Source organism: Cryptomeria japonica, chromosome 4 (assembly GCF_030272615.1).
Source record: "Cryptomeria japonica chromosome 4, Sugi_1.0, whole genome shotgun sequence".
Taxonomy (NCBI): Eukaryota; Viridiplantae; Streptophyta; class Pinopsida; order Cupressales; family Cupressaceae; genus Cryptomeria; species Cryptomeria japonica.
Window position 1 is genome coordinate 624,572,975 of NC_081408.1, and position 18,118 is coordinate 624,591,092.

The window sequence follows — 18,118 nt, forward strand, 5'->3', positions numbered from 1 at the left end:
TCTAAATCCGGAAGAGTCAAAAGGCAGACAATTTGGGTCAAAAAATGGTTAAGTTTGGAACTCCTATTCCAGAAGAAGAAAGCATGCAAAATCATCCAAGTCCAGAAATTCACATCAATCCACCAATGTCATCCTGATTCGAAAATGGCCTAAAATTTGACTAAGTCTGGAAATTTGAAAGATCTTCCAAAATCCAGAATTTGCATTATGATTCCTATGGACCTGAAACCACTCTCAAACATCCTGACAATATATATGAAATATAACTTAAAGTATAAGTGGTATCTTCAATAATGTTATATTTCATATCTATATCCTGACGAAGAGCCTGGAACTAGTGCAAAAATCCACCTCTCCATGGACATGTTGAAAATGCGCCCAAGTCAAGGTTGGGGCGCTAAAACCAAGAATGAATTCACAAGTGGAAAAATCCACCTCTCCATGGACATGTTGAAAATGCGCCCAGGTCAGGGCTGGGGCGCCAAAATGAGAAATGCATTCACAAGTGGAAAATTCCACCTCTCCATGGACATCTCCAAAATGCGCCCAAGTCAGGGCTGGGGCGCTGAAACCAAGAATGCATTCACAGGAGGAAAATTCCATGTATCCATGGACAGGGTTAAGATGTGCCCAAGACTGGGCTGGGGCGCTGAATTCAAGAAGGCATTCACAGGAGGGAAATCCATGAATCCTTGGCATGGTGAAAATTTCACCCAAGCTAAAAATTGAAATTTTGCCGAAGGCACGGAATCCAAGGAGTCAAGGAGGAATAAAAGGCAAAATTCCGCTAGGGCGAATTTTCGCTTATCCTATTTTTAGACACCAAATCCCGATCAAATGTGGAAAATTTTATAGATTCAGAATCGGGGTGAAATTCTTCATCCAATGAACCTAGCTCCTAAATTTTAGGAGGATCCCTAAAAAATAGAAGGAGGCATGGAGGATTCACAAATTCACTAAATCCTCCACCAAGTCAAAATTTTGCCCAAGAAGAAGAAATTCCAAGAAAGTGAAAAAATTGGCCGCGTGTCGGAAATTCCTTCCTTCAGGACATAATTCCAGGAAAGGTGAAAAATTGACTAAGTGTTGGAAATTCCTTCCTTCATGACAGAGTTCCTGAAAAACGTGAAAATTTGGCTAAGTGGTTGAAATTCCTTCCTTCACGACGAAATTCTTGGAAAGATGAAAATTTGGCTAAGTATTGGAAATTCCTTCCTTCGAGATAAAATTCCAAGCAAGGAAGAAATACACCCAAGGATGAATTGAACATAAAATTTCTAAGGCAAGGAAGGAATCAGGGATGAACTGAACAAGAAATTTCCCCTCCGGGGAATAAAATTTGAAAAATCCATTCTCGGGAATCAAATCACATCCAAATTTCAAAAGTTTTACAGATTTGAATTCGTAGGAGAATTTTCTCTCCTGGACCATGGAACCCTAATTTGGAAATTTTCCTAAAAAATAGGAAATGTGCAGAATTGATGAAAAACCTTCTCTGAGCAAGGAAAGTTGAAGAGACTTCAAGAAAATGTGCGAGGATCTATTGAACACGTGGCAGTAGAGTGGCGCATTCATTACCGGAATATTTGACCAAATGGCGACCCGGTCATTGCATGTTGAATTTATGGCAGATTCTTTTTGCATGCAGCCGCCGCATGTGGAAATGATGGATCATTTATGACATAGTGGGGTGATTTTTGCATGGATTAATATTCAACGCATGTTGGACGAATTTGAAAGAGGCGGTGCATTTAATGCACAATGGATGCTATTTTGGGTACTTTTGAATTAATTGTATATGGGCATGATGGGTTATTAATTGGAGATTCCCACCTTGTTGCATCATGTGTGGAGAATCTTTTGGGCAAACCCTAATTACGGTTTTGCATGTAGCCAGGGCTTGAAGCCTATATAAGGGGTGACCCCCCTCATTTGAAAAAGAGAGGGAGCTTTGTATGAAATTGTTGCGATAAGTTTTTGAGAAGATAATAGTGAAACATTGTTCTCTGATGGTGTCCACTTGAGTTATTTTTTCAAAACTTGCATGGTTTCACCTTCCTCACTTAGATTAGAAGTAGTAAAGTGCTTTGATTTCAATAGAGAATGTAATGGTGTCTGATGAATTTCCATGGTTCATACTTTTTGTATCTTGCTGATTGTAAGTTGCAGTGTAAAGTTAGCCCGAGCCACTAAACTTGTGCTAAGTTCGGTTGTGGATAGTTGTTTGGATTGCGCCATTTTGGGTATTCAAATGCACTTTCCTGATTTGAAAATCCTTCAATATCCTCAGAAGATTGCACCAGTTCTTGCGGAGTTGTAGTTGATCTTGGCAAAGCAGAGCTTGGTTTATTTGGAATTTGTCCACCGGAGCACTATTCATTGTTATCACTGCCCTTAGGAGTAGATTTAGATCCTTCTAACCCTTTCCCTTTTCTTTCAGTTCATTTTAGTCCGTTCGAAGCAGCAGCATCACAAAATTGTCATATCCGATGATGGAGTTCCAGCCACAACAAAAAAGTGAAAGAACGATGCACACGTAAGGCCCCTTGGATTACAAGCAATCACATCAACCAACCGAGTCACGTCCACGCATTGAAGGAACCTTGGAGTCAATTGTTTGAACTTCGTGCAATATTAGCATGCAATCGTACTTTGATCAAGAGAGAGTGAAGTGACCGTTAGGCAACTTTATTCTGTGTTAGACGCGGTCATAAAAAACACGTCAACAGTAACCCTATATCCATTGTCTTCAAGTGCAGATATGGAAACCAAGTTCCTCTTGATACCTGGTACAAACAATACTCCGGTGAGTTGAATAGAGATACCGGACTTCAATTTGATGATACATGTTCCAACACCTCTGACTGGATGTGTAGAGTCATCTCCAATTGTCACTTCCTCATCAGTTTCTTCTACCATGGAGTCTAAGAGTTCCCTGAACCCAGTGATGTGTCTTGATGATCCACTATCTATAACCCAAGTGTTGGATTTATTTGATACTTGGTTTGAAAGTGCAAAGTAGAATACATATTTCTCGGATTCATGCTCTGTCTTAGACTTTCCTACTTTGGCAAATGATGCTTGTTGCTTTGTTCTATCAGGAAATCTGACTGCATAGTGCCCATATTGATCGCATCTAAAACATTGGATTTGTGAAAAATCTTTCTTGGATGAACCCTTCCCATGGTGGCTTTTTCTCTTCTTGAAGTGCTTCTTCTTTCCTTTCTTGTGAGAATTAGCATTCAAGACATGGAGATCTTCATCTACATTCTTCTGATTGAATCCTTTCTTTGTCTATCTCGATTCCTCTTGAAGGCAGTCTGATCTTAGCCGGTCAAACTTTGGAAATTTAGACCTTGCACTAATGCCTTGAACAAATGTCTCCCAAGAATTTGGTAGACCATCTAAGGCAATAAGTGTTAGCTCCTTACTTTCAATTTGGTATCCAAGTGTTGATAGCTGATCCCTTAGTGCAAATATTCTCATAAAGTATGCGTTGATAGATTCTCCTTTGTTCATACTTATATGATTGATTTCTCTCCTTAGAGCCAAGGTCCTGCTGGAATTATTTATTTCGTATTTGCTTTCAAGTGACTTAAACATATGATATGCAGTCTCATGGTTTGTCAAGATTGGCACGATATGATCTCTAACTCCATCAACTATGATTTTCATGGCCTTTTCATTTCCTTCAATCCATGTCGTCTTCTCGAGATCATTCTTCGGTCCTGCTTTATTTTCTTTCACAAATGACTCAACTTTATTCTCTTTTAATATCATCATAATCCAGAACTTCCATGATGAGAAGTTATTTCCTCCTTCTAGCCTATCTTCGAATCTGATTACACCCGCCATAGAGGAATGTGATGTACTTAGATTTAAATCTGAATATCTCAAGTTTGATCGCTGTTTGGATCCTCTTTAACCTGGCTCTGATACCATGTAAATGCAGATTGTACTCCTCTCAGATTTGATAGTTGATAGATTGTATTTAATATTTCTGAATATATGTGATTTATGATTCTAATGAAGATTGTGTTTTGCAGGTTCAAACAAAGCTGAGAATGTTCGATTTTGATTGCTCAATATTGCTTTATCGTGTCTGCATATATACTTGTATCGGGGGGGCATGTCTTGAGTGGACATGTCTCCACAAAGTGGAGGCATGTCCGCTCAAGACGTGCCTCCTCATCGATGGCACTTAAACAGTAATATGAATACCATTTTATGAACGGTCACTTACTATTAGTTTAGTAGTCACTAACATATGTTTAATATGCCGATAAGAAAGGTATTCAACGTATATACAATGTAAGCAATGTTGATCGATCATTACTCGATCGATAATGAAATCAATATGATATTAATTCATGCAGATCGAAAGCATTCTTTATTCGGTCATGATAATTAATAGTGAGGTGGTAAACGGATATATTTCATTGTTGATTCTTTATCTGTCGATGCTATAATTTTAACAGTCTCACCTATTGTTGTTGCTCATGGATCTCCCTTTGATCATGAGACAATGAGGAATACATATCAAGAGGTTGGAAAATGGATAGAAGATGTTTCAAGACAAGCGGATGATTTCCTAGCTTAGTTCGTCCAAGCATATGATAAGGCAGCGCTGCTCATATTCAAGATGCAATACTTGGAGGGAGTATGGGAAGATTTCCAACTGGTGCAAGAAAAGACTATTCCTCACCTCAAGGTGTCAAAGTGGATTCCTACTTCTACATTGATCCAGGAGGGAGTTGTTTAGGAAGGTAATGTGTATGATTTTCATGGATGGTATTGTTCTTTGGCCATGAGAAAGTCAATGTTTGATCATGCAAAGCAAGAGTGCATGGAGATGGAGGGATCAATTCAGGAGATACAATCTAAGAAATCACATATATTGAAGAGTTATTGGGACAAGATGTCCATACTTCCAGCAGTTTGAGTTTGGGAGAGTTTAAGGAGAAGATGAAGTTTATTTACTTCAAACAGTTGGAATCCATAAGGAAGAATCAGCTAGATGATTCAGTTTCTCTCATGATTCAAATCAACAACTTGCAGAAGTTGATGCCGGATTGGGAAAACATTTTCGATGCTTGCTCAAATGCCTTGGATGTGATTGATTTGCAGCAAGGTCTACCAAATGTAACGATGGAGGAACTCAAATCAATCTTAGCTAGATTAGTTGAGTATGCAGCTAGAGAGTGGGATGCAAACCAGAATCTCCTAGAAGATTCCCTACTTGATGACTATCCCATTGGACCTCCTTTTTTTATTCCACTTTTTTACGTAAACCCTAATTAGGGCAATGTTGACATGATTTCGACCCTTGATTCTAAATGAATCTTGGCCATTCATTTCAATTGGAGACTCTATATAAACCCCATTCCTCTCATTTGTAAGAGAGATTTTTGAGAATTGTCGCCTATATGCTGCTAGATTTGATTTAATCATTGAAACTTGGTGATTTTATTGAGATATTGAAGCATTGTGTGGTTCTCATACCTCCAAATTTAGATTAGAATTTGTTTTCAAGTATTTTTAGTTGAATGAAAGAAATTGTTGAGTGCATACATATGAAATTCATTTTATCCATACCACTAGCTTCTTGCTAATTGTAAGCTTGCCTTGTGTGGTCAACTGGAATCAAATTTGAACTTAACTTCAATTTGTACTTGCTCATTGATATGATGGTGTTAGTGTTGCTGGTATGCATTTGAACATCTATTAATTACCTCAAATGATTGCACTAAGCTTGTGTAGAGTTGTTCATTGATGACAATACCTAGCCTAGTTGAATTTCATTGAATCATTCGCTATCTCTTGCATTCTAAGTTTAAGATAGGATTAGAATAGAGCTTCTAAACCCTTCCTCTTTTGCATTTTATTTGAAAATCTTAGTTAGAAGTAGTTCAAGAGCTTATATTGTAAAATCTAAAGTTATTTGAAACTATCGGCAAACCCATTCCATTCATGATAAGTTTGAAATCTTTCGAACAATTGTGTAAGTTCCTTTGTGTATACAACAAAATCACATTCGCCATTGAATTACCCACATGTCAAGAACTAATATTAGAAACCTTGGAATCGTCTTAGTTGATCAGTTATTTAGTATCTGAGGTGATTTTGTTCAAGTGAGGGTAAAATACTTTGGTATTTTATTCTGTGTTCGAAGTGCCTACAAAACATATCAACACCTCTACCACTTGGTGATCCTCTTCCTCTAAAACTTCTATGTTTCCCTCTCGAGCTCTATGTTTGTTTTCTGGATAGTTTCTCCTATGCTTTGAGAGCATATTGGTATGCTTCCTCCACTGTTCTTGGACAAAAAAGGTTCATTTCATCTTGACTATTGTATCTTAATCCATTGAGATATTTAGCCACTTTCTCAAGATCATCTTTATCACCAGCTCTAATGGTCAACCTATATAATTATTCTGTATAATTTTTAACTGATATTTCTTTTTGTTTAAGATTTTGCAATTTCTTGAAAAGATTAAGTTGATAATCTTTGGGCAAGAATTTACCTTTTAGCTCGGCTACCATCCTGTCCCAACTCTTAATCTTCGGCTTGCCTATTTGTATCCTTTCATCTTGTACTCCATCCCACTAGACCCTTCAATTGGGTTACTACAAATTTCACCTTGTCATCAGCGACATTTTCGTACTCAAAATATTTGTTCATTGCACTGATCCAATAAATCAATTCCTCAGCATCCAAGCTACCTTCATACATAGGTACTTCCAACTTTGGTTTAGAACTTGCTCCTAGAATTACTCTAACGATTCTTGTTTCAAATCCATCTTCCTCAAGTTCTACATCTTCTTCTTGAGGTTCTTCCTCTCTGTCACTGACATCTTCCATGTCAATACCTCTTCTTTGCGCAAGTTCCATTGCCTACAATCGTGCTTGAATGTGTCTCATCTCTTCTAAGATTTCTGCATTTGCAGCTTGCCATCCCCAACCTTGTCCTCTTCCACAGACTTTGAATGCCATTTCTTGACAAAGAAAGTTTTCTCTTTCACCTACAGGAACTATTTCATTTTTGGATACCACTAACAATATAGAACTGAAAAACAATCTTCTTCTAATACAATTAGGTTGGACACTATCTTTGCTTTTGGGGAGGATGAAATGCCCAAAATATCTTTCTTGAATCAAAGCTATAGCATCCGAAGAAGTTGAGAAAGTACAACTTCTGAGATCCCAAGAGCACCTGCAAACAAAATACCTGTCACAAGAGAAGATTGGAGACAAAACACAAAAAAAGCTCTGAAGAAAAGATTATCATTTCAGAGAGGGAATTGAAAAAGAAAAGTTACAATACAATCCTTATGACAGGAGAATAGAAACCCTAAAGATGTGCAACCCTAAAGAAACCCTAAAGGGATAAAAAGTAGAGTATAATAGACTAATAATTAAATAAATAATTATTAGCTAATACAAGATAACTCTAACACCCCCCCTTAAGATGAACTTAGGAAGTAGCTAAAAACACTAAATGCAGGAAAGCAAAATGCAACTACAAGAAGAAGGCAAATTTGGGTCCCGGCAACAAGGCCTGATGAGGTACCCAATCACAACCAAACCTCTATGAAACGGAGAAATAGAGAAAACCACATGGAAAAAAACTCTACTCCAAAAAGAGATGGGAAAAGCATGCAAAAAAGAACATGAAGGAAGGAAGGCCTCAATGAGACCCCCCAAGGACAACTTCCTTCACCCCAAACATAGAGCGCAACTGAAGATAGCGCGGAGATGCAAAAGGTTTAATGAAGATGTCAGCAACCTGCTCCTCTGTAGGAATGTACTCCAAGATGAGAAAGTCATCATGAATCAACTGTCTGATGAAGTGCATGTGAAGCTCAATGTGTTTAGACCTCTGGTGCTCCACTGGGTTGTGGGAAAGCTGAATGGCACTCTAATTGTCACACCAAAGACTAGTGGGACTATCAAGAGGGAACCCAAACTCAGTCATCAATTGTCGAAGCCATAAAACGTCTTGACTAGCTAACACTGTTGCTCGATACTCAACCTCTGTAGATGATAATGCAATAGCAGACTGCTTCTTGCAAGACCATGTGATAGGACCAAAACCAAAGCAAAAAACAAAGCCAGAAGTAGACTTCCGATCTTGAGCATCAACCCAATCTGAGTCAGTGAAGCCAACAATGTGAGGGGATCCTGAAGTATAGTGAATGCCAAACTGAGTAGTGCCCCGAATGTACTGCAAAATACGTTTGGCTGCTTGCCAATGGCTCTCATGAGGATCATGGGAGAACCGAGAGACAAGACCAACCGCAAAAGAAAGATCCGGGGGCGTATGTGTCAGGTACAACAAACTACCAACCAACTATCAATATAAGGTAGAATCCACGGAAGGTGTAGAACAAGTGGGAGACAAAACAACACCTGACGGAAATGGTGTGGGTGCAGGCTTGCAAGTAAGCATGTCAAATCTGTGAAGCATATCAAGAGCATACTTCTGCTGAAGTATGAAAATCCCATCAAAAGACTGAATAACCTGTAGGCCCAAAAAATAGTGCAGAAGGCCAAGATCTGTCATCTCAAACTGCTCCATCAAGGCTCGTTGAATATCCTGAACAAGGAGGATGAGCTACCGATAATGATAAGATCATCAACATAGAGCATAAAAATGACTATATCATCCCCCTGACGCTGAATGTAGACTGTAGGATAGGAATGACAACGTGTAAAGAGTGTGGAAAGCAAGAAAGAGTCCATCTTCTCATACCAGGCCCGAGGAGCCTGTTTGAGACCATACAATGAACGTCGAAGTCTGCAAACCAAAGAGGAATCCTGCACAAATCCCTGAGGCTGGTCCATATAGATCTCCTCACGAAAGTCTCAATGCAAGAAAGAACTCTTCACATCCATCTGAAAAACGGTCCATCCCTGTGAAGCTACCAGAGAAAGTACAAAACGAATAGAATTCCTCTTGGCAATAGAAGCAAAGGTCTTGAAGCAAAGGTCTTGAAGTAATCAATACCCTCCACCTGAGAAAACCCCTTCGCAACAAGACAAGCCTTGTACTTATTAATAGAACCATCTGCAGCATACTTGATACGATACACCCACTTGCACCGAACCAACTTCTTGCCCTTCAGAGAACAAAGATCCCAAGTATGATTCTTCATCAAAGAAGAATACTCCTCATCCATGGCCCTATCCTACTCTGGGTGACCTGTCACCTCTAAAAATTTATGAGGATCATCCGAAATAGCATGACTCAGAAGACTAGACCAAGATGTCTGTGCACGAGTACGACGAGTGTCAGTAGGATCACCTGCCAGAGAACCAGCAACATCAACTATAAACCGGGCCCACTTGGGCAAAGGCTGAGCAGCGGGTGGTGGTGGTGGTGGTGGTGGGGATGGTGGTGGTGATGGTGGACCATCATCTGCATCATCCTCAAGGAAGAAGGAATTCTCAAAAGATGAAGAGGGAGGAGGCAGTGAGGGAGAAGTTGCTAATGGAGAATCCATCTGAGTTAGGCGCTCATCAAACTGGACATCCCGCCTAAACAAGACCTCTCGAGAATCAAGATCAAACAACCTATACGCCTTAACATCCTCACAATAGCCAACAAAAATGAGTGGTCGGCTCTTCCTCTCCATGGCTTTCCTCTGAGCATCTGAAATAAATGCCCAAGCCTCACTACCAAAAACTCGGAATGAAGAAACATCAGGCTTGACATGGAACCAAGCCTCCTCAGGAGTCAACTGGCACAATGCCTTATGAGGCATCCGATTCTGAATATAAGTGGTACAATTAACTACCTCAGCCCAAAAGGCAGGCTGCATAGACCGTGACTAAAGTATACAATTGGCCATCTCCCTTAGTGTTTTGTTCTTTCTCTCAACAATACCATTCTGCTGAGGGGTGTGAGGAACTGATAACTAATGTTGCAAACCATGCTCTGTGCAGAAATCTGTAAAAGTCTGATTCACATATTCTCTCCCATTATCTGTGCGTATCCTCTTTATAGAAAGACCAGACTGCTTCTCTACAAATGTCTTAAAGAATCGAAATGAATTAAAGACATCAGACTTGTACTTAAGAAAGTACACTCATGTGTGTCTGGAGAAGTCATCAATGAAAGTGAGCACATACTTGGACCTTGAAAAAGATGGAGTCAGAAATAACATAAGATCACTGTGAATCAAATCCAAGGGTGCCTTAGCACGGGTGGCTCTGCCTGTAGGAAAAGGATCACGGTGATGCTTGCCAAGTGCACAACCTCGACATACACCATCAGTACAGGATATCTGAGAGAGCCCAATAACAAGTGCCTGTGTGCTACTCTGTTGTAAGTATCTATAGTTGACATGGCCAAAACGCTCATGCCACAGTCTGCTCACTGAATCAACATGTGCTATAAGAGAAACACCTAAACCATCTGGACTCTCAAAGCCATCAAACCGATATAACCAAGAATCAGGAGTAGCCACAATCGAATCAGGATCATGGAGCTCTCGAATAACCACATTATGTGGTGAGAACTCAAGCGTTTTACCAAAGCCAGAATGACAAATCTGATAAACAGAGAGGAGGTTCGTAGAAATGTCAGGAACCAAAAGAACATCTTGAAAACAACCACCTGTCAACGAAACTGAACCTAAACCTGAAACTGAAAGTTGTGCTAAGTCACCAACTGCAATCTGTAAAGTATTACTATGAGCAAGTGAGATAACAAGTTGCGGTGAGTGTGTCATATGGTGAGAAGCCCCGGAATCAATAATCCAAGTGGATGCAGAAGGAATAGCTCGTGTTGAAAAGAGCATGTCCTTTCCTAGTAGAAGAGGAAGATGGAGGCTGAGGAGGATAAATATGATGTTATTGCATGGCTGCCTCCAAGGCCTCTAATCGTTTCCAACAGCGAGAAACTAGATGACCTTTGCCACAGAAACTGCAAAGTTCATCTGATTTCTTCTTAGTCTTGGAGGAAGACTCACCAGACTTAGAAGAGTGCTCTTGTTTGGGATAGGACTTCGGTTTGTAATCAGACTTAGGTGGTGGCTTGGAGGAACACTCACTGCCAGTTAAATCCTTCTTAGGTTTCGGAATCTGCTTCTTGTTCTCTTTATATGTCTAAGCAACCAATGCTTTCGGCTGTGATCCTGTGAGAGTGTCCAACTGAGATAGGTGAGCTTGCTCACAAGTCAAGCGATCACAGAATACATCAAAAGTAGGCATGGTGAAGCGTGTACCCAATGCATCCATAGTAGAATAAAAGGTGGAAGAAAATATCTGATGGGGACCTCGAAGCTTAGAGAGAATCAGGTAGATACACTCTGGGTCTGTCTTATTTTTACCACAACTGTGAAGGATAGATCTGGTGGTTTTGAACTTGTTCAGAAAGTCCTCAATGTGAGGAAAAGACTCAGGTAACAAGGAAGAGAGCTTGGTCTCAATCTGTAATGCTCTAAACTCATTGACAGTACCAAAGAGAGTTTCAAATTTGGACCACATAGCCTGAGGAGTGAGCAAACCATCAAGGTGAAAAAGCAAGTTGTCTGAAACATGTGAGGAGATGACACCCATAGCCTCATCCATCTTATTCCGATGCTGAAGCATCTCAAAAGGACGCTGCAACAACGACTGATCCGCATCCAAACAGGACCACAACCCCCTTGATCTGAGAAGCCTCGTCATACAAGCTTTCCAAAGGTGATAGTTCTAGGATGTAAGAAGCTCAACTGAAGAATCTGCCATGGGCACCTGTACCTGAACCTGGACTTGCTCTTGATTTTTTTAATTAAGTGATCTTTCAAACTAGACAGAAGATGCAGAAGGGGTTTTTTTTTGTTTGTTTTGAGTTTAGGTGTTCTGATTTTCTGAAGTAAATTACAAAAAATAGTAAAATATAACACCTCCCCACAATATGTAAAACAAAAACCCAGTAGAATCTGATAGCTAGAAAAGAAGACAAGAGCAAAGAAAATGCGACAAACACTATCTTGTGTACCTGGTGATTTTTTTGAAAAAAAAAACAACTCTAAATCTAAGAAGAACTCTCCAAGGCCTTTCCGACGCCTATTCGTTTTCCAAAAACGGAATCCGTTTGCCCAATTTATGGCTCCCGAAATGCAAAAAAGAGCGCTAACTTGAACGGCAAAAAACAGGTACCAAATGAAAAAATCAGCAAATCTCACCACCAGATCTAAGTAGGGCTCGAAAAGAGTTTTCTGGTGCCTATTCGTTTTCGAAAATCTGACTCCGTTTGCCCAAGTTATGGCAAAAAGAAAAAAACCCTCTTGGGGGGCATAAAGAGGGTTAAAAAATATAAATATAAATATAAAACGTGCCTATAAGGGTCAAACTCAAAAAAATAAATTCCGAGAGCTAAAATTGTCCAAACTGGACAAATTTTATATGAAAATGGGGGTTTTTGGGTGTTCTGAGCTCAATGGTGAGGTACTTTTGAGCTCAAAATGCCCAGAAACAAAAAAGATACCCCATATCCAAACTAAAAACTCTAAAAAAGAACTGAAACCCTTGCCTCCAGAGATAATCTTCTGAAAAGAAATCAGAAACAAGCAGCAGCAGATGATGGCCCTGATACCATGAAGAAGTTGAGAAAGTACAACTTCTGAGATCCCAAGAGCATCTGCAAGCGAAATATCTGTCACAAGAGAAGATTGGAGACAAAATACAAAAAAGGCTCTGAAGAAAAGATTATCATTTCAGAGAGGGAATTGAAAAAGAAAAGTTACAATACAATCCTTATGACAGGAGAATAGAAACCCTAAAGATGTGCAACCCTAAAGGGATAAAAAGTATTTAATAATTAGAAATAATTACAATATTATTAAATGCCTAAGTTTAGCTTAAGCGTAGAGTATAATAGACTAATAATTAAATAAATAATTATTAGCTAATACAAGATAACTCTAACAGTATAAAATTTCAATCAAACAAATATTGTTTTGACAAGCAATAAAATTCAACCTTGAACCAAGCTCTAAACCCTTCCATGCACTACTTGTATTGGTGAGATTAGCTTCTACCAATGAAAAGTTTTAAGCTTGCATATGAAAAATACTAACAATTGTTCTCCATTAATTCTGACAACATAAGCAATCCCACCCATTTAAGCAGATAAATGTTCATCAATTTGGCAATATAACCTACGCAGCAGTCCTTTATCCTTTTAGTGCCCTTGTTTCATTATTCTTGCCATTGCAAGGAGCTGCTAATTATTGGTAAAATAGGCTACAATATGGTTTAACAATTAACGCCTAATCTACAATTTACCATTACCAAAATTTTAATTCAATGCAACGCCTTTCTTCACAGTGATAATTTCCTCCTACTGTGATGCTGGCTGTGCTCCTCTTTGCATGAATAAAGGCACTATTCTTCAAGCCAAACAGAATCATTATGAAAATATTCTGCTCTATTTTGTCCCATCAGTGATCAAGAATTTGATCATTCACCGCCAACCTATTTTCATCACAAATATTGCACATCTCACTACCCTCTTTATCTACTCCCCGCACTAATTCTTGCAGCTAAATCTTATGCCATTATATTGAATTCAATGTAGCAGTGTCTCCATACCTTTGTGAGCAAAAGCACTGCAGCCATGATGTTGTCTTTATTAGACAGGGTTCCTATGTGGAAATAAGAAATCTGCACCCTTTGATCATCAATGCCAATCAGGCTACTTGTCTACATGCTCTATACAGATTCAGTCTGATCATTAAAATTCAATTAAGCTGAAATAGGGCCTTCCTTCTCAACGTCTCCCAGTGCACAGCGACCTTATCTTTTGGTGACTCAGCACAGCAGCTACATGACAGGTATGGGTGATGGTATTGAGTCAAGGCCTCAAGCTATCCCTGCCACTGCCATCTTTTCGGTTCAGGTGAGGACCACATAATCACCAGGAGTTATGGCCTCGAGTTAATCATTGTGACTTTCTGAATCTTTCAGCACACAATCTTCAGCGATTTCTCCTTCTAATAACTCTCACACAGCTTCTAATCGTGACCTGGAATTTGGCAGTTTCTAATCTTTTACGCAGCTTCCAATCTTTTTGTGGCTTCCTTGATTTGGAGGGTGATTCTTTTTCTACACTTGCGACCTCTGCTCGAGTTGGAGCAGCAGCAAACACTTTAGTGAAACATCTCACTTCAAGTGTCCCAGGACTTTACAGCTCTGATACCAACTGATGCGAAGCAACATCAAACAAACTAATGCAGCAATATCATAGAACAAATCAAAAATACCTAACAGATACAATTGAGAGTTTATTCATTGTGCGCTGAATGCACCGAAACTCTCTCTCCCCCAGGATATGATATTGCCTGTCTTTTATACTTAGAAAACTAAATAACAATCCCTCATATTATTCTAACCTCCTACATTTTAGTTGAAACAAACTTATTCGGGAGAGATTACAACCTCTCAATCATGTCATCTAGAAATATCTAGGAATAAAACAAAATGAGTGATGTGCCTGCATCACTTTTGTTGCACTTGTTAGATATGCACATTTGCATCGAAGACAGTAAAGTTTTGTTAATTTGTGTTGACTCTCATGTGAACTCAATTCAACTCTAATGTTATGTAATATGGTTCTATAATGAATATGATTAAAACCTTATAAAATGAATAATTTGGATTTCCTTTATTTTTCAAATGTTCCCTTTTTTTAATTGTCATCCCCAAACAAAGGCTTCCATCCCCATCCTGGAAACACCATGGAGTGTAAGGTTGAAAGTAAAGTTCCTAGATCCCATTCCAAAAAAATAAAATGATCGAGCATTGATAAGCTTTTCTATAAAATTCCAGAACCCTTAAGGAGTCAGAAAAGATTTGACGGTTAGTCCATATTATTTGCCCTAGTCAAAAAGTAGTACAAGTTATAAAAATATTTACTTGACCCATCTGACGGTGCACAGTGCCCTTGATCGTTGTAAGAGGCTTCTTTGCTTCTACTCTCTTGACTTTCGACATTTGGATGGTTCCCAAATGATTGTTTTCTTTTCCAGCAAATCTCTGGTTTTGAAGCATGCCAACATTGCGTTGAGACAGTACTGCATTATGTACATTCTGTAGAGGTTTTCTACAAGCCTGACATGAAAAGAAAGTGTTCAAAATGGAAAACATATGGAATAAGTACTTACCAAAAATAAGAGAACGGAAAGAAACAAAGTTAAGAGAAATGTCAAACTACAAGCATCTGAATCCAGATACATCAAGCTAGCATTATACTCTAAGAAATAAAACAAAAGTATCAAAAAATATCATATTCTTCACTACTTGATTTTCAACTCAAATGATCAGATATTCAGAATAAATGATTGCTTACATTTTTTGTTCGCGTGGAAAGAACACCATCACAATTTCTACCTCCAATCAACTGCCCTTGACTTCTTGCCAAATCTCGTGAAACATCCCTGATTGGTTGCCCTTGCTTTCTTCCAACTGCTTTTAAAGCTCCTCTGGTTTTCTTTTGAGTCACTGCTGCTTCACGTCCTATTTGGGATTTCTCTACAATAGTACTAGATGACCCAATGCTTGACTTCTTTCCATTGTGCTCAATTGGAGATATAGTGCTACCTTGAACTGGATTTTTCAATATCTTAACTTTGCCCTCTTTCTTGACCTCTTGTGAATTGTTATTGATTGATCCAATACTGGATATTTTTCTACTTCTCCCACCCAAAGATCCAGTGCTTACCTTATTAGAAGAATCCCTGTCTTTTGGTTCCTCTGCATCCTTCACCTCCACCCTCATTGGCAACATTCCACAGCTTCTCCTCAGGCTAGCCATTTTAAGCATCGACAGCAGTCCAGAAGTTCTAGACATTGGAGCTCTAATCTCAACAGCCATTGATTGATTATTGAGGTCACCAATTTCTGATGAATTAAGTTGTACGTCAGTTTGATTTTTTAATTCATGTCTCATGCTGAACATATGCGAGCAAGTTTCAGTTGATTGACTGATCGGACCAGAAACTGTTAATGACTTAACTTGTTCATCTATTTGATCTTTCAACTCATTTCCCTCAGTGGGTCTCTGTGAGCACGCTTCAGCTGATTGATCAGAAAGGGTACCAACTGTTGATGATTGAACTTGTTCATCTATTTGGTTTTTCATTTCAATCCCCTTACTGGGTATTTGTGAGCAAGCTTCGTCTGATTGATTGGAAAGGCCAGCAGCCACTGATGGCTTAACTTGATCGTCCATTTGATCTTTCGATTCATTTTCCTTACCAGGTATCTGTGAGAAAGTTGTTGATTGATTCTTGAGACGATAAACCGTTGATGACTTGGCTTGTTCATATCTTGAATTTTTCAGTCCGTTTCCAATTATAGGTATCTGTGAGCGAGATGTGGTTGCAGTGTTATCACTCAACTTCTGCAGAAAAGCACTCCTACCTCTATTAATATTACCATTTGATTTGAATGGCATAGGTTTATCCTCTGCTATCCTGATAGATGAATCCAGAAAAAATAATTAAAAAATGTCACACAGATGAAACAAAAGAAGACTATTACAACTATAAACTAGCATTTCACCTGGTCTGGCAGTTGTGTGGTTTATCCATTCCTGATAAATCTATGGAAATTCCTGCCACCTTGTTCCTCGGCAATTGCTTACTGCCCCTTGTTTTTGAAACAGAGTTAACAAGGCCTGTATTAAAATGAACTGGTTTTTTGACCTTACACTTCGTTTGTCCAGCAAGTGTAGAAGCAGACACTAGGTCATGGAATGATTTCTGATGAAACCTGACAGGGATCACCAGCATTGTGTATATAATAAACTATAAATTCAAATAATTAAGAGAGCAACCACCACCATTGTGCTAAATCGTGGATCAAAACAGTAAATTCCATAACCAAAGAATCAAGATGCCCTTGCTTTTAACAACTATTTTTTCAAATAAATAAGCTTAAGTTTAAACAAAACGAGGTTAAAATCTTACGAATGCACAGTGTCGAACCAGCTATCATCCCTGATCACGTTTGGGTAACACCAAAATATTAATTAGAAATATACCGTGAATGGTTGACATTTCACAAAACAATAATGAATTCGAAATGGGTTTTTACCGTTCTTGGCAATGGGAACTTCTCTCCAAAGCAAAATCAACCCACTGAGGGGCATCTATTTCCTCCTGTTAACACCCCAAAACAACATAAAAACTATGCACCCATTTCTTGAAAATTGAAATCTAAAATAGATCAAAAACGTCTCTCTAATTTTGGCTAACCAGGAAAGCCCATTTGTCGGGCTTGGGCTTGCGAACATTTTCTCGAGGCATCGGCACCTTGGTAGTTTCCACTTTGAATTTCTGCATTATTTCAGCAGCTCGTATTTCGCTGATTTGACCTTCATTTCACCATATCTGCATTTGGGTTCTGCAGTAGGTGCTCAACTCGATTAAAAAAATTCGCGTCCATTCTCCTCGATTGCTCTTTCTTCCTTGCGTAGAAATGAGCTCTCCCTCCTGCCTGGTTCAAAATAACGGGACAGACCTCTGAGGGAACTATGAATATTGACGATTTAGTTTTTAATTCATGGCTGTAGGGGTTGAAGGTGAAATTTTCAAATATATATCATTGAGGAAAATTTTCCAAATATATATTATTGTGGTAAAATTTTCAAATATATATAATTTATCCGGGTAAACGCCTCTCGTCATGGGAATGAAGTAGAGGCGGCGCCGTCAACAAGGTGAAGTTAATTTCCTCTTCTAATCTGATATTATAAGCTATTCCAGAAAATAAATTAATCTTTAGAAGGTTAATTTCATCTGATATAAAGCTATTATTGAAAACAAGAGAAGTCTTGTTAATAAATTAATCTTTAGAAGGTTAATTTCCTCTTCTAATCTGATATAAAGCTATTATTGAAAACAAGAGAGGTTTTGTTCTTGGAAGAGTTAAAAATTGGATGGTAGAGGAGAATATGAAATGTATTGGTGGTAGAGGAGAGGTAAGAAGGTTAATGTACATGTTTGGTATAATGGTAATGAACAACAATATCTTGATGGTTTTTCCAAGAAGAAATGTAGAAGGAAGGAGTGTGTATAATCATTGGTATGTGTCAAATGCATTTCATAACTACTCGTAATAAAGTAG

General features: G+C 38.7%; 1 protein-coding gene across 2 annotated transcripts in view; it reads right to left on the minus strand.

Moving 5' to 3' along the window:
- Positions 1–17,614, minus strand: part of LOC131079058 (uncharacterized) — an 81,846-nt gene extending 64,232 nt beyond the window's left edge. The window contains exons 1-6 of one of the 2 annotated variants that reach the window (XR_009113904.2): positions 17,248–17,614; positions 17,087–17,151; positions 16,960–16,989; positions 16,553–16,762; positions 15,339–16,464; positions 14,906–15,100 (exon numbers count right to left, since the gene is read on the minus strand). Coding sequence is in view for 1 of the 2 variants with exons in the window: in XM_058016946.2 (XP_057872929.1) it covers positions 14,906–15,100; positions 15,339–16,464; positions 16,553–16,762; positions 16,960–16,989; positions 17,087–17,151; positions 17,248–17,334 (1,713 nt within the window). In the remaining variant the exon portion in view is untranslated. The remainder of the gene's footprint in view (positions 1–14,905; positions 15,101–15,338; positions 16,465–16,552; positions 16,763–16,959; positions 16,990–17,086; positions 17,152–17,247) is intronic. The other variant, XM_058016946.2, reaches the window with a different exon arrangement.
- Between the last annotated feature and the right edge of the window lie 504 nt (positions 17,615–18,118).